At 35.8% G+C, this 17,954-nt stretch overlaps 1 protein-coding gene across 1 annotated transcript in view; it reads left to right on the top strand.

The window, feature by feature from the left end:
• Window positions 1-17,697, top strand: part of mRpL19 (mitochondrial ribosomal protein L19) — a 29,730-nt gene extending 12,033 nt beyond the window's left edge. The window contains exons 6-7 of the mRNA XM_067097800.1: window positions 15,025-15,173; window positions 17,159-17,697. Coding sequence (XP_066953901.1) covers window positions 15,025-15,173; window positions 17,159-17,285 — 276 coding nt within the window. The 3' untranslated portion in view covers window positions 17,286-17,697. The remainder of the gene's footprint in view (window positions 1-15,024; window positions 15,174-17,158) is intronic.
• Window positions 17,698-17,954: the final 257 nt, after the last annotated feature.

The raw sequence follows: 17,954 nt of genomic DNA, 5'->3' as shown, positions 1-17,954 counted from the left end.
GTTTTTGCTTGATATGTATAGGGTTATTATGAGTGTGGGAGATGTTGAGTATGACAAGGTGAAAGCTAGACTAGTTGAGTAAGCGAGGCGTATGAAAGCAAGTGTTAAGTATAAGAGGAAGAATGGATTTGATGAGGCAAGAATGAAAGCTGGGGAAACCTTGTCACTGTATGCTTGTAGGCTGGAGACATTGGCGAGGAAGAAGTTTGGGGATGATGGGATAGATGAATGTAAGGAGTTAGTACGAAAGTTGTTAGAGACAGTGCCAGATGGAGTGAGAGAATTTGTCAACTTGAAGCGGAAGGAGAAGAAAAGATGGACGAGTGAAAGGTTGACTTGGGGAGAAATCTTGGAAATTGTAGAAGATTATGAGCTTGACAGGGTTATAAACGAGAGCAAAAGTGTGAGTGTAAGGGCTGGGGTAGATGAGAGAGAGTGCCAGAGTTTGGAAGCTTTAGGGATGCAGTGTTGAGGGGCCCAATGAGAATGGCAGATAGTGTAATAGATAGGAGTGTAAGAGTAAGTAATGTGGAGGTGCCAGTGAGGATGAATGGTGGGTTTGTAAGGGAACAACGGGTTGGACGGGTTAGGGATAGTAGTGTACAAAGGGGAAGGTCGGTGAGTGGAAGTCGAGCGAAGTGTTTTAGATGTGGAAAGGAAGGACATACAAAGAATGAGTGTAGGTGGGCTTTAGGAACGTGTTTTGGGTGTGGGCAATCGGGACATTTGGTAAGTGAGTGTACGAAAGATAGGGGGGTTAAATGCTACAGGTGCAGACAGGTGGGTCATATTGCTAATGGTTGTAGGGGTACCCGAGTGAATGTAATATGTGGCAACTGTGGTAAGAATGGGCATTATGCGAGAATGTGTTCAGAACCGAGAGCGAAGTGTGTTGAATGTGGAATGGAAGGGTATGTATCAAGTGTATGTAGACGAAAGAGGGTGACTGTGACAGCGATTCGGGAAACTGAGTGTGAAGGGGTTCAAATGGGTGGATCCTCCAGGATGCAAGCGGTGCGTGTGATGCATGTACGTGAGGGGTTGTTGCATGAGGGGGCTTTGCTGGAAAGACTGACGAGTGCATGAGTGTGCAAGTGTGTTGTAAGGGAGTAAGATTGATTGCATTAGTAGATACCGGGTGTAGTATGAATGTCATATTTAAGAATGGATGTGAGAAATTGAGGAATACGTGTGAAATTAGGAATTGTCAGGGGAAGTAAGGGGATTGGAAATTTAGGGGTAGCAGTGGTTGGAAGAGTGTGTGAACGGTTAGAAATTGGGGGTGTAATGATGGAAGAAAGTGATTTTTGTGTGATTGAGAGTACGAATGATAAATATGATATTTTATTGGGATGTGAGTTTTTGAGAATGCATGATACAAGTGTGGATGTCGGGAGGGGAATTTTAGGAAAGGGCGGCAGGGAAATAACGAAGGTTAAAGGAGGGGATGTGTCTAAAACTAGTTTTGTAGGTATGGTAGATATTGCAAGGAGTGAAAATGATTTGTTGAGTGAAGAGGAAATTAAGCAGATGCAAAATCAGTGCATGAGAATAAGTATGTTAAGAGAGTGTGTGTTAGAGGGTGTAAGAGTAGGAAGTTGGCCGTCTGAGTTAGAAGTGTATAAGCAAAGTGCTAAGAGATTTGTTGTATGTAAAGGTATAGTTTATTTTTTGCATCAGGAAGGAATGTGGGATGGGGAAGTGTATGTGCCAGTGTTTTCGGAAGATGCAACCGTGGGTATGTGTTTATTAGTGCATGATAGGTTTGGGCATCTGGGGAAAAATAAATTATGGGAATGTATGAGAGAGAGATTGTATGTGCCTGGATTGAATAAAATTTGTGCGGATGTAGCGATTACGTGTGCGGACTGTCAGAAGGGTAAGTATCAAAGTGTGCATGTGAATCCACCTGTGTTGTGATTGCAGATGAAAGTTATTTGAGATGGTTGTGATTGATTGTGTCGTTGCCTGTGACTGCTAGAGGACATGTGGGAATGGTTGTAATGGTAGATCATTTGAGTAAGTTTGCATATGCAGTAGCGATTCGGAACAAAAAGAGCGAGACTGTAGCGAGAATGGTGGGTCAAGTGATATTGCCAATGTGTGTGTGCAAGCCGACGCGAATGTTGAGTGACAATGGGCCTGAATTTGTTGGATGGGAGTTTGAGCAAATGTTGCATGATTGGGGCATAGAGCATGTGTACTCTACGCCGTATATGCCCAGTGTGAATGGATTGGCGGAACGAACGGTGAGAACGTTGACGGAGATATTACGTATGATGAGTGAATGTGATAATGATTGGGATGTAAATGCTGGGCGAGCGTTGTGGGTATACAACGCCACCGTGCATAAGGGTATTGGTATGTCTCTGTGTAAATATGCGTTAAATTTTGAAAAGATAGTGAGACCGAGATTGGGTATATCTGAGAATGATAGGGAGGTATGGAAGAAGGCGCATGAAAGGTTTGAAAGTTACAAGGTGGGCAAGAAAGTGTTGAAAGAAGTAATCGAGAAAGGGCGGTTGAATGTAAATTAAGTGCGTGAAAAATTTGAGGGTCCGTATGAAGTGTTGGAAGTTGGTCCCAGTGGGCTTAGTTATGTTGTAGGGGAAGTATGTGTAGATGGTAGTGTGAGAGAAATACGAGCGCATCATAACCAATTGCGTAGATGGAAGGATGTACCGGAATACGTGAGAGAGAATGGGGTGTATAAATGGTTGAAATCGAATGTGAGTGAACCAAGTATGCATGAGAGCTTGTGTATGGAGAATTAGCAATTGGTTTTGATAGAGTATGGTAGGAAACGTAAGAAAGGGAAGAACGTAAGTGAACGGAATGATCGTAAGTTGTGTGATAGGGGTGTGAGTGCCAAAGTGAAAATGAGTGATAAAGCTTGTAATACAGATGAATGGGATGGTATGAATAGAACGTATAGCATATGCGGGTTTGATATAACTGAGTTGACTGAACGTGTAGGGGTGAGTGAACGGTTGGAGGTGAGCGAAAGCGTAAGAGGTAAGAGAGCGTAGCAGTAATATACGAGTGATTGAAAGCATGAATGAATCGTTGCAAGAATTGGAAAGGTCAATGAGCGAATGGGATGGGTTAGTTGAAGAATTGGGGGAGGTATTTGGGAACGAGTTAGAGGGTATAGATGAGATTGTGGATGAAATTGAGAGTGGTAATAGTGAAGAAGATAGCGTGAATCTGAGAGAGAATGGAGGAGAAAATGTAAATCTGAATGTTGCTGGAAGAGAGAGCGAGTCTGAGAGAATGATTGCGTGCCCGCGAACGCGTTCTAGAGGACCTGCTAGTGAGCATCCGTGGGTGTTGCGTAAGGCAATTTGAATGTAGTGTGAAAAGTATTGGTTGGGAAATGCTAAAAGGGGGGAGAACTATAGAGGGATGAATGGATTTTTATATAGCATTTCCCAACGTTTTGAGAGAGAGAGAGAGAGAGAGTGTAATTGTCGTTAGTTAGTGTTTTGGTTGTTGGAAGAGGGATAAGGGTCGTTAGTTGGAGTCTGTTTACGGCGCTGTCTGTGTGAGAATGTGAAGGGGGGTTCGTTTGTTGTTGAGAGTCGTTAGTCAGAGCTAGTGCCGGTCAGTTTTTCTCGTGTTGGACAGTTTTCGTTTGCTTTTCCGGGAGTTGTTGGTTTTTATTGTTGGTGTGCTGTTTTATTGTGTGTGTGTTCTGTTTCCTTTTTTTTTTTTTTGTATTTCCTTGTTGTGTTTGTGGTTGTTACGGCGGCCTTAATCCATCTCCCAGCAACCGAGGATCAGGGTGAGTGTTGTGTGTTGTTTTTTTTGTGTTTTGAACTCCGCCACATCCTTTTAGTCCAGAAATACGCTCTCCCTAAACTTAACAAAACCCTTGCCAGTGAAATTTTGTAGTTATAATCTTACACGTGTGCATTTATGATTTGAAGTCTTGCAGGTTCATGGTTGAGGCTTTAGCTATGCAATGGCACCTTCCTTTTCTTTTACACCATCTACAGTGTGTCACTCAAAGCACACAATAAGTGGTACCCTTTCTAGTAAGAAGTGTACTTTTTAGTATCTTTGTTAACTAAGAGTTGCCATACTTCAATTAAAAATTCATTCCTGTGAAACTGAACGAAATGTTCACAAGTATGCGAGTCAAAATACCCATTGTGCATTTGCGTATATCTGGAAATTAACCAGCTGTAAAAGGCCAGAGAATAAGAGAATATTACTGTATAGCAGCACATGCCGTTTGTTAATAAAAGCTTGACAATTCTATAGTTGCAAATTTATTGACAAGCTAAAGGCTAGGAAATCTTTAAGGACACATTCATATAAGAGGCTAGCCTAGTGTCTTACATATGAAAACCTAAGAATCCATATGTTAAAGTTTGCAGTGTAAGGTCTATTTGAACAAAGAAAAGGTTTACACTGGAAGGCTTGTGAGTACGAAAGAAGAATTTGAGTAGTTGAATAAGAATTCCTTGTGTGAAAAGCAAATCAGATATTATAGAATTTGACAGAACTATGTTAAATAGCAAGAATCAACAAATACAGTATTTTGATATTGTAATGTTTTTATTTTTCTTTTTACGTTCTTCGTTATATGTTTGCATAGATTTTAGTCTTTCTCTTCTTACCTTGGTTTCTTTGAGGTGTCCTTCAGACGCCATGGATGATGTGCTATCTTTGTATATTTATTCCTTTTAAATATTGATATCTCTCAGAAAGGCGTATAGAGACGAGATCGGTAATTTCTTCACTTTAATTAGTACTTAATATTATAAAGATCAGTACAAAATTAACAAGTTACAACGATAGAAACGAATCACTCTTGAATCAGTCTATATGGGGAACACGGAAGCGATTGGGAGAAGTACTCTCCCTTGAAGGACACAGTTCTGACTCTCCTCCTCGGTCTCTCACTCGTTGAACCCTCAGGAAACTTGCTATCTGTAAATCTCCACCTCCTTCTAGCCTTATTGGAAGGATTAATCAGCAAGGCCTCCCCTTCAAGTAGCTGATTGGAAGGACTGTAGTGGGTGTGATTCAAATCTCTCCTTAGAGGACTTGATAGGAGGTGATCTTAGGAGGTGTGGGAAAGACCCTCCCACACATAATTGATTGGAGGTTGAAGAAGTATATCACTTGGGTCAACCCCAAATTCCTGGAACTTCCACGAAAACACCTTCCGGAGAAGGCGGGACTATAGAATCAGCTGTTGTAAGCATTTAGACTGTGCTGACTCATGTTTTGCTTGGCTTCAATCGCGAGGCCATTATTTCCCATTTTTACGACTGTTTTTATGGCTTAAACACGATATACTGCAATGTAAACATCTTGCGTATTGATAACACGACACAAAAGCATTTGGCCGTTATCACTGTGTTCTTTGCCTCTCTCTTTACTCTTATTTCTCTCTCCTTCTCTCTCTTAACTTTTTCTCTTTCTATCTCTCTCTCTCTCTCTCTCTTTTCTATTTAATTTCCCTATCTATTCTACACCACAACATCACTCGGTCACGCTACCTCACACTGCCCTCAGTGTGACAAAAAGAATATATTTCAATGGATGATTGCAAAATCACAAACAAAATAAAGTATTTATATGATTTCCCATCAAGTCAATTCTCAAAAAATATTTAAATTGCACAAACTGTGTCAATGCACTAATGCAAAAAAATCAATTAAGAATATATGGTAGAAAATTCACATATATTATATCATGAATCAAAAGAGATACATATACATACATATATATACATATAATGAATTGTTATACTGTAAAATGGTTAATTGTTTTAACACACAATGCCAATAATAATACATAAAGAATTCAGTAGCAAATTATGTGTAAAAGATCATTTTACTCTTCATTGGTCCTCTTTATTTCTGTTATAATCTGCTCAATATTTGAAATTACCACACGTTTGACCAAAATTGCAAACACTATTATTACAATAATGATTATGACCAAATTGAACAGAGACAGAATTGGTGAAACATTTTCTTTGTAATAGAAAAATTCATCTACTAAAGCCAACTCATTTATTTGTTTTAACTCTAACTGAGACAGTTTAAATTCTTTAACTTCACTAGAGTAGTTCATGTAGGGCTTATTTTTATGGATTGTGATTTCTGTGAAGACATGAGGTTCATAATATAATTTATTAGGAATAACTAACTTGCAAGTCTTATCAAAAGCATGGACATTATTGAAATTAATTTCAGTACTTACATTATGGCAATTAATAGTTGCTGTTACTGAACTTAGTGAAAACACAAAAACTGACTGTTCTACTATAATGGAAACAAAATCATGTTTGGATAATTGTGTACACAGTACTGTCTCTTGATTCTTGTTTTCAATTATTTCTTGAACACAAGGATAGGCATTAGTAGTTTCATACAGGTTGTCAAGGTTGCAAATATACTCTTTATCTTTCAAAAGTATACAATCTCTTAATTGAGCATCAGTAATAAATGACATCATTAGTCCATGTTCTTCTAATGCAAAATTGATGTGGTTGACATTTGAGATAATTACGTTTTCCTTTATCAACATGGGAAAAGGATGTATGGACATCAGTACATCTGCCTCTTTTGATTAAAAGGTAAAATTAGAAGGATCTTATTCTTAACTACCTTGGTGGTTATCAAATTATAATAGACCATTATATCCTTTACCATAGGGGTATAATGTCCTTCTACCAAAAAATCACTAATTATGCCCTCTAATTCTCTTGGGTTTATTAATGTTGGACTTAATATTCCTTTATAGGCTAACAAAATGGCATTTAATAGATCTTTATGGTCTTGCAATACAATCCTAACATTGTTCATAAATGTACTTAAATGTTGTTCATCTGTTATTATCTTAATCTCTTTGGTAATGTTTGTGTTCACTTGATTAATAAATTCCTTTATTTTTTCAATTCCTTACTGTTTAAGTTTTGAGAGCTTATAATCTTATTTAACACAATGCCTCTTGTTGCTGCCCATTTCTCCAGTTTGTCTATACGGGCACTTTCTTTTTCTACATTAGAGTCTGTCGCGACTCCAAATAATTGATTAAGTGCTGTTCCTATAAAAGGTAAGAGGATCGTTTGGATCTTGTATTTAACACACTTCCTATGTCATTATCTAGTTTTTCCAACAATGGTAAAACACTGTTATTTTCACTTTTCCTAATTAATGATTTCAATTCCCTTTGGACATCTTTCAATGTCATTTCATTGATAAGCACTGATGTAATGTCAATACTCACTATGCCTAAGTCCTTTATTAATTTCACAGATCCCTTTTTCTCTAGTAGTGCACCCTTCCGGATCACCACCTCAGATGACACATAAAGCAGTGTTATGATAACCAAGAAGAACCGCATGTTTGTATCTGTAAGAATAAGCCTTATCAGATATTCTGTATACATGAGGTATTTTAATGTCTACACATTGTTTATATCTAATAGTTCAACACTTTACATAAATTTATCTTTTCTTAAATTGTATTTGTTATTTATTGGTTCCTGTTCAACTTCTTTCAATAATTCAACTATTCTCTTATTGGACCAAGAGTCTGTTTTTATTACCTTTACATGATTGGTATGAACAATTCTTTCCTTTAGATCACTCTCACTTATGATCTTTAGCTTATTTAACTTCAACACTTCTAATACCCTGTAAGGACCTTGGAACTTTTGGACGGATACTTTTACATTAGGACCTTCTGGAACATGATTCTGAACATATACCAGAGCACCTACTACAATTTTTGGTTTAGCTGTATTTTTGTCATAGTACTTTGCTTGGACACTCTGAGCTTCCTTAAGTCTAGTCCTCGTCTGTTTGATCGTTTCATATGTACGTCTAGTTTTCCAGGCAATATAGTCATCATAGTTATAAGTATGTCGGGGTGGTGTTGCATCATCTAGTAACGTATTTGGTAGTCTCTTCTCGTATCCGTATAACAAGTAGTGTGGTGATTCTCCTACTGTCTCATTTACAGTATTGTTTATAGTAAACTGTCACGTCTTCCAAAGCTAAATCCCAGTCTTCTGTATTAGGTTTAACTAAAGTTTTCAGGATATCCTTTATCTTACGATTCGTTCTTTCTACTGCTCCATTTGAACTTGGTTTATATGCTGTGATTTGACATTTATTTATCTCATAAAATTCACATAATTTTCTTAAAAGTTCACTAGTAAATTCTGCTGCGTTATCAGAAAGAAGAACTTGGGGACATGAATGTCTCGTAATAATTCTAGATTTAAGAGCTTCTGCTACTGTAATTGCATCTCTATTTTTACTGGTTTGATCTCTACATATCTTGTTAGATAGTCTAAAAAGACTAATATTTGTTTATTCCCCTAACAGTTGTTGAAATGGACCTAAAAGTCCATAGATACGACCTGAAATGGATTCAACTCCGATGGGTATTTTTCAAGAGGAGCTTTTGGATTTACGTTACCTTTATGTCGATTACAAACTACACAATTTTGTACAAAGTTCTTAGCATCCTCACTACAATGGGGCCAAAAATAGTTTCTGGTTAGGATTCTAGTTGTCTTTTTGATTCCTGGATGTCCTGCTAACTTGTATGAGTGTGTTAGTTCTAAAACTTCTCTGATTAGTGTTTTGGGATGTATAGTCGAGAATAACCATTCTTCTCTGTTGGTCTTTTATACAATAATCCATTGATTAAAACAAAATCAGGTTTTAAAGATTCATCTGTCATTAGTTGTCCTATTATATGCCTGATTTCTGTATCCATTCCTTGCTGTATTTGTACTCTTTCCAAATCTAAATCTACCACTTGACAGCTAAAACAAAAAGTATTAGTGGTAATACATTTCTCTGTTTCTTCTTGGGCTCTGGATAGTGCATCTGCTAGTGTATTAAATTTTCCTGGGATATATCTGAATTCTGGTGCAAATTCTAGTACACTAATGAACCATCTATTGAACTTCATGTTATTTGTAAAAGTTCTCTTCTTAAACAAATCACAAATTGGTTTGTGGTCAGTAAGTACATTGACTTTATGTCCTAAAATTATGTGTCTAAATTTCCTTAGACCCCAGTATAATGCTAAACATTCTCTTTCTATTGTGCTATAATTTTTCTCTGCAGCATTCAAAACTCTACTGGCATAATATACTGCTCTCATTCTTGTTTTGTCCTTTTGTAATAATACAGCCCCTAGCCCGGTACTTGATGCATCACAGGCTAAGTAAAAGTCCTTTGGAGAAATCTGGGTAGACTAGTACGGGATTCCTGGTCATTTTTACTCTTTTAGTGTTTGGAAAGCTGTCTCTTGTTCTTTATTCCATTCATATTTGACATCTTTCTTTGTTAATTCTGTTAATGGTTTGGCTATTGTAGCAAAGCCTTTAATGAAAGGTCTATAGTAGCCTACCATTCCTAGGAATCTTCTCAATGCTTTCAAATTGGTAGGAGCTGGATATTCAACTATTGCTTTTATCTTGCCTGCTTGCATTCGCAGACCATCTTCACTAATTACATGTCCTAAGTATTCCAAAGATTTCATTAAGAATTGACATTTCTTTAATTTGATTTTTAATCCTGCTCTTCTTAATCTTTCCAAGACTATTTCTAATGTTTTGAGGTGACTTTCTAAATCTTTGCTAAAAATGATAACATCATCTAAGTAAACTGCAACATTTTCTATATCCCCTAATATTTGAAGCATTAATCTAACAAACGTTAAAGGAGCAGAAGTGAGTCCAAATGGCATGACTTCAAATTGCAAGTGTTCCTTGTGTGTGCTGAAGGCTGTGAATGGTTTCGACTCTTCGTCTAAAGGTACTTGCCAGTATCCACTAAGTAAATCTAAAGATGAAAATATCCTTGCACCTCCTAACTGAGCTAACATATCTTGAATCACTGGCATTGGCATTCTATCGGGGATGGTGTTGGAATTTAACTTTCTATAGTCTATCACAAGTCTCAATTTCCATCTTTCTTTGGAACAAGTAGTAATGGAGAATTATATGGAGATTTAGAAGGAATGACTACCCCATCTTTCTTCATTTCTTCTATCAAATTATCAACTATGGGTCTTTGGCTTATTGGTAATCTGTAATTAGGAATAAAGAATGGTTTGTTCCATCATCTAATACAATTTTATGCCTTAGGACATTTGTTCTACCTAATTTATCTCCTTCTATTGCTATTACATCTCTGTATTTTTCTAATACTTGAATTAATCTATCTTTGTTTTCTGGAAAATCTGTTTTATTCACTTCTTTGCTTAATTCAGATGTTTGACCAGTTACAGAGAAAAATGCTTCTTCTTCTAATGTTAGTAATGGATTGTTAATAGGTATTCCTTTACAAAAGATAATGCCTGCATAAAGTGTTAGTTTGTTATCTGAGTAGTTCTGGACATAAACTTCACAAGTATCACCCTTCATGTGGACTAAAGAATTATCCATTCTGACAAATTCTGGTAACTCTTCATTTAGTAAAAGAACATCTTTAACTCCTATCTCTTCCTTTCCCCTAAGATGTATTTTTGTTAAACACTTTGGATGCAAAATTACCTGTCTGTTTAGTATTAACTGTACTTTATTATCATCAGCAGTGCTTACACAACATACTTCCTCATCTTTTGTTTCTGCAAAGTAACAATGTTCTGCATCTATACTAGTTTCTTCAGTTACTGCTATTATATCATTTATATCTACTTTATTTATTTTCTTTAACAACAGTACCTCATTTACTAATTTCCCTTCATTATCATAGCTGATTACTACATTGCTATAATGTTCTGTATTTATCTCTGCATAATTATCCTCATAAATGTCTTGTTCCTTGTCATATTCAGAACACTGGAGATCACCTTTATTTATTTCTGGGTCACTTCTTTTGTTGGAGGGTATAATTTCTGGATGTGCACATCTTATCTTTCTAGTCTGTAATTTTGGAAATTCCTCCTTTCCGTTACCATTCATTTTAATTTGATTGTTCTCTTGATGATAAGTTATTTTCTGTATGTCTTTGTCGCTTGTTGAAGTCGTCTCAGACAAATTGATCAGATTTGGGTGAAACTTTTCTTCTTCAAGCGTAAAGCATACGCTCTTTTTATTATCTTGTGTAACGTTAATCCTTCCTTCTCGGCAATTCAGTATAATTCCACATTTCTTCATTAATTTATATGAGAACAACACCTGTGCGGGAAAGAACCTGTCTTCTAGAACTATAAAACTTTCAACAGTTTTATGTGACGAAAGGTCTATTTCTAAGTTCACATTGCCTAAACTTTTATCTGTTTACCCGCTTACTCCTTTTATTATCTTGCTTTGACCTGAATTAGCGTTTCTTTAACGCCTAAGTAACTTGTTAATGTGTGTTCATCTATTATGCTTACAGTACTACCTGAATCCATAAGGACAGTACATAATTTATTCTGTATTGAATTTTAATGATAGGTAAATCCTTTCTGATTATTTCTTCTTCATCCATGGAAAATACTACTTCTTTACTCTGCAATATGGATAGTGCTTGGATGAACCTTCACTTCTCCTATTTGCTAATTCTTCTCTTAATTTATCTTCTTGAAGGACTTTCTTATGGTATTCTGTGTAGGGATAAATTGTCATTGATTTGAAGACTTATTTGATGCTGAGCGGTTACTACTTAATTCAACTATTTCTTTATTTCCTTCTTGTGTTTTAAACCAGCAATTCTTTTGTTAAATGTCCTATTTTCTTACAAACCGTGCAGATTCTAGGTTTTCTACACTCATTTGTAAAATGATTTGTATACCCCAGTTTTCGTGCAGGCTGTCTTGGGTCTCGCCCTTGAGCGGAATAGTTCACTTGGGTTGAAGTGTTTGTGTTTGAGTTTTGACCATATCTATAAGGTTTGTGTGGTCCACTCTTTGTTAGATTGTTTCTTCCCCTTTGATCTGGATTCCATTTTCTTTTAGTATTTTGGGCATATTTCCTTGGAAGGTATTTGGTCTATTTCCTGCTTGTCTGGAATTATCATAGAATTTATTATTCAGTTTAAAATTAGGATTATTATTTCTGACTTTCCTTTCATTTTGTGCTTCTGTTGTTCCTAATGAATTCCTTGGATAGATTTATCTCTTTCCTCTGGATTTCTTCTCTCATTGTCTTCAATGTTTGAAGGCTTGTTTTTCTGGGATCAAGTTTTATTTTTCTGAAAGCTTTCTTTTCCTCTTCTCCAAGAATATTATATATGGTTCCAAATGACAGGTAATTTAATACATGCCGTAGCTCAACTAATTTCTGGGCACTAGCCCCAAACTGATCCTTGTCTCCTATAGTAATACCTGTCTTCTCTAAATCTTCGCTATTTTCTCTATTGCATTCTCCACGCTTTATGCACAAATTAGCAATTGTTTTATATTGTGGGTTAAGAAATCTAGTTAGGTTATATAAACCGTCAGTCTGATTTACTGGTTCCCAGAGTGATAAACAAATTTCTTTAAATTCTACATAGTTATTAAGTTTGCTAAAACTTGTGGAATTCAAAGTTTTATGTGCGTCTCCATGTTCTGAGCTGACGAGCAACAAGGCTTCATTTATCTTAGCTCTTTCATCTGTTATTCCCCTGAAATTATACGACTATCTGCATCTGCTAGCCAATGATTTACAGTATAGGCTTGAGTCTGCTTTTGTCAGGATTGAATCATCCACCTGTCCACAGAAGCGTGTGGTTGTTGTTATGACGGCCGCCTGGTTCATATTAAAGAATTGTAATGTGCGAGTATTATTAGTATTATTAGTATTGTTACTATTATTATTATTGTTAGTAGTATTAGAATGATTAACACTATTTTGGTTCTGGTTATTTGTGTTATTATTGTTAGTATTTCCTTGCACTACAGCGGAGTGGGAATTTAGTCTTGAAATTCGACTTCGTCTAATTGTCGACGGTCTTAAATCGTAATGTGAATGTCTAACAGTGTTCAGTAATTCATCAAATACTCGTTGCATGTCCACACACAAAAAATTTTCACTCAGAGTACATCAATCAAAAAATATTTTCGTTATATTGTACCAAGATTAAAAACAATTTGTCAAATTGTCACACAAAAAAAATTTAAATTCTCTATTGAGTTCAAGTGCACAATTAAAAAAAACTTTTTCAATACTCAAAATAAATTCTTATATGAAATTGGGCATCATATCATTAAAATTCATTATAGTAAGTACACAAAATTACATATATAACTTCTCAAATAATCATCACCAACCGAGTAAAAAATAGCTAATTCCCTATCTAAATTATTTACTAAATAATTAATTTATCATAGAGAGAGTAATGCTGGTATTTATGCAAAAATAATTTTATTCACTAGAGAGAGTTTTCTTAATTTTCAATCTTAAAGCAAGATGCAAAAAAAAATATCTTCACTTATTTATTAAGAGAGAGTGGATAGTAAATTCCTTACTGTGTTGTGTTGTTGATATCGTGATATCGCTTAAATGTTGTTCATTCGGCGGTGAATGTTTCGCTGTCGGATCACTATGTCTGCGTTGTTTTTCCGCTGTGGTTTTCCGCTTTCGGAATCTTGTTGAAAGTTTGTACGTTGTTTTTCTTCAATCACTGATGCAATGTCGCTAACACTGGGCTTATTATCGCTGTCGGCGCCTTGCTCAATTTGTTGACGGTAACAGTTCAAAATGTTTTTGGCTTCGGGGACGCACTAAACTGTTTTATTCACACTCGACGTTCTTGTTGTAAGCTGCTATTCGCTGGAGTATTTTTATTTCTTCTGATATATTTTGTTCGTCGTCAGTAAAAATCTAAGTTCGTTTTGTAGAATTTCGTTTCACTGTAACTTAAATAATTGCACTGATAATTTCATTAATGTTCGCTTGTTTCGCCTCGCCTTCTGGATCCACTTTAGCTGCCACCAATTGTAATGTTTTTATTTTTCTTTTACGTTCTTCGTTATATGTTTGCATAGATTTTAGTCTTTCTTCTTACCTTGGTTTCTTTCGAGGTGTCCTTCAGACGCTTCATGGATGATGTGCTATCTTTGTATATTTATTCCTTTTAAATATTGATATCTCTCAGAAAGGCGTATAGAGACGAGATCGGTAATTTCTTCACTTTAATTAGTACTTAATATTATAAAGATCAGTACAAAATTAACAAGTTACAACGATAGAAACGAATCACTCTTGAATCAGTCTATATGGGGAACACGGAAGCGATTGGGAGAAGTACTCTCCCTTGAAGGACACAGTTCTGACTCTCCTCCTCGGTCTCTCACCGTTGAACCCTCAGGAAACTTGCTATCTGTAAATCTCCACCTCCTTCTAGCCTTATTGGAAGGATTAATCAGCAAGGCCTCCTTCAAGTAGCTGATTGGAAGGACTGTAGTGGGTGTGATTCAAATCTCTCCTTAGAGGACTTGATAGGAGGTGATCTTAGGAGGTGTGGGAAAGACCCTCCCACACATAATTGATTGGAGGTTGAAGAAGTATATCACTTGGGTCAACCCCAAATTCCTGGAACTTCCACAAAACACCTTCCGGAGAAGGCGGGACTATAGAATCAGCTGTTGTAAGCATTTAGACTGTGCTGACTCATGTTTTGCTTGGCTTCAATCATGAGGCCATTATTTCCCATTTTACGACTGTTTTTATGGCTTAAACACGATATACTGCAATGTAAACATCTTGCGTATTGATAACACGACACAAAAGCATTTGGCCGTTATCACTGTGTTCTTTGCCTCTCTCTCTTTACTCTTATTTCTCTCTCCTTCTCTCTCTTAACTTTTTCTCTTTCTATCTCTCTCTCTCTCTCTCTCTCTCTTTTCTATTTAATTTCCCTATCTATTCTACACCACAACAATATATAGATCATAATGACAGGGCTTGTAATATAGTTTAATTTTACATTAGTTTAATTTTACATAGGCTAAAGGAAAATGTTAGCAGTGTTTTGTAAGTAACCGTTCTTTAAATTTGTGTTTGCAGCACATTCAGTAATTCTTGTATTTGATGTACTAGCTATTTTTAATTCTTACCATCTTCTAGGTTCAGTTAAAACCACGACCTTGGCATGAGAGATGGGAGAGAAAAAATTTCCAAGGACTTCAAGACCTGGGTCTTCCAGAGAAGTTTTATAAAAGAGCCAAGCTTTTTGAAAAACCTTGGGAGAAATATGATCTAATGTTGGAATACAGGTAAGGAGGAGGAATATTTTTTTACATGCCCTTAATTTAATGAGGTTCATGTAACCCTGTGTCATCGAAGTCTGCCTGCCATTACATTTTGTTGGGGTTTCTCCTACCTCTGCATTACAGCTAGAGAAGGTTGATGGGGCCTTGTGGATGCTTCCAGTATGTAACTTTGCAATAGTTTTAAAAATATGATTCATGTTCCTGGGTTGTGTTAATTATTCTGCCTGCCATTACATTTTGTTGGGATTTCTCCTACTTCTGCATTACAGCTAGAGAAGATTGATGAGGCCATGTGGATGCTTACAGTATGTAACTTTACAATATTTTAAAAATCTGATTCATGTCCATGAGTTGTATTAATGAGGTTTTGTCCAAAAATTTATATGAGCTGCTTCTCACTTATGGTTCATTTAAAGAGGGTTTAATATTGACATCTTGGAGGTCATAGTATGTTGTTTTGCTGGGGGGTTTCAGAAGATGGAAAAAGTTCTCAAGGAATGGGAGGACAGCTCCTCCATATGGGTGGAGTAAATAGGAGATATTGAAGGTGATATTGGTGTATAAAGCACGTGATTATGGTCTGTCATTTTTAATGTGAGGGAATGCTGACAGATGTGCAACCCAATGCATAAGCTAGACCAAAAGTTTTTACATGAAGAATGAGAAAGTAGGGAAGAGAGGGATGTACAAAGTGGCTAAGCAAGCCCTCAAAAAAGTAAAAACCATTATGTGATAATTTATTTATTTATAAAAAATTTTAGCTGAGTATACAGCAACAAAATTTTGTCTAACAGGCAGGAATTTTTTTTTTTTTGCAACCACTTTATCTTTTCATTGTTGCTTATTTTTTCATGTTTTCCTAATGTTCATATTCGTGGGAAATACTTAATAATTTAAAGGATGCTAGGTCAGGCCTTTTCAATCTCTAACTCCAACCCTGATTGGAATTGTGGTTTATTTTTGTTCATGTAATGTAGGCCTAGCAGTCAAATTTTCCTCAAGTCCAGCCTGTCTTTTTGGAATAGTGGTTTTTGGATTACCGGAATATTTCTGGAGAGCAGCCACCATCTCCTTATTTTACCAATTCATTTTTTAGTATTTCAGTTCCAGACTATGCTACCTGTTAACTATTGGTTAGATCTGAGGTCCAGTAGAGTCCCTGGAATAAAATTTCTTTGTCATCTTACTCCATTTATCACACCAAGCAATTTAGTAGTTTGATGGCAGATGGAGGATTTTTTTTTTTTCTCATTTCCTCTGATTGCTAGTTCATTTTTTTAAAGGTGGTTTGTGTCGACAAAAAGTCATAGTTCCTCCCAACTGTCACAGAGGTTGAAAAAGAGCAGAGACTTACATTTGATGTAACTAATGATGAAGAACCTTACTACGTAACCAGTTGTGTGCATTGTAACTCAGCCAAGGTTAATTGTAGTTTCAGCATATATGACAAATTATGAAATTTCCTTGCAGAGGTAATCACTTGCAAGTTATTTAATAAATATTGAGCCATTATGTACACAAGCATGTATATATTATGACCCAAATAATTAGTTGGGAGAACCCTAACTAATGTATACAAGTACAAATTCAAATAGCTGAGTTATATAGTCTTCTATTTTCTAAGTAGAGGTGAATTTTGGATGAAATCAGGATGCTGGCTGCTAACCTGTCATTATAAAACTGAATTGCTGGTTTTCATTATGCAGTACCAAATGCTTGGTGATATTCATTTTTCACAAATGAATTTCTTGTTTGGACATGTCATTTGGCCTGTTTTTTTTTTTCTTTGAAAACTGACTGTTAATCTATGCATAAAAGGAAAAATAGAATTATTAACATGGTTTAACTTAAGTGTCATATACTTTTACTAACTTACAAAAAAACTGGTGAATTGAAATATATAAAAATTCTAAAAGCTTACACTATGGGTTAGTTGGAAAAATTTTTTAAACTGAGGCAGCCTCAATCTAAATCTCATTTTCCAACAGGCAAGCAATCAGTGAGGATGAACAGAGAGACATCTTCCGTGAGGTGTATCCACATTATCAACAGCTAGAATCTTCAAGGAGACGCATCAGACGTCATCGATCTGCAATAAAACCAAAAACTACTTGAATATTTGGGGGTTTATAGTCTATTAAATAGACTCATGAGTTTACAGTTCATCGTGAAAAAGTATTTTGGGTTTTATTGGAAGTTGAATATTTTAATGAAGCTAACAATCACAATCTCTTATTTCAAGCAATAAATGAAAGCAAAGTGTTTGCCTCTTGTAATATTACAGATATTTAATTTATGACTAACGTTAGAGTTAACATTCTTGGTTTGTTAAGATATAATTTTATAAAATATTTGAGGTACTGAGGGAAGGAAAGTTATGCCAGAAAAATTTCTAAGGAAATAACTCACAAAATGGATATTTTGACTATGTGCAATGGCATTATTATTTCATGTTAAGAGTACATGTATTTTGTAAATACCCCATAATGTAATATTTGCTTATTGTTAAAATAGTATAAACTACAAATTCACTTATTTACCATTCACAAAATCAATTTGCATGTAGGATCTAAAGAGCGGACAGCTTGCAGTAATGTTGACCTTTCCAACACAAACCCTAAATTTTTTTATGGATCATCTGCCAGTCAGATGGTGAACCATTAAAAATTAGCCAGTTACCAGTGATGCTTTCCCAGTCAAGAAAAAATTAGCCAGAGAGAAAGCTGCCTCACTTACCACAGCTTGATTTTTTTAGAAAAATTGTTAGTCTGGCTATATGTTCAG

This window comes from Macrobrachium rosenbergii, chromosome 54 (genome assembly GCF_040412425.1).
Source record: "Macrobrachium rosenbergii isolate ZJJX-2024 chromosome 54, ASM4041242v1, whole genome shotgun sequence".
Classification (NCBI taxonomy): Eukaryota; Metazoa; Arthropoda; class Malacostraca; order Decapoda; family Palaemonidae; genus Macrobrachium; species Macrobrachium rosenbergii.
Note: the sequence above shows the minus strand (reverse complement) of the source record. Positions and strands in the feature narration are given on the sequence as shown.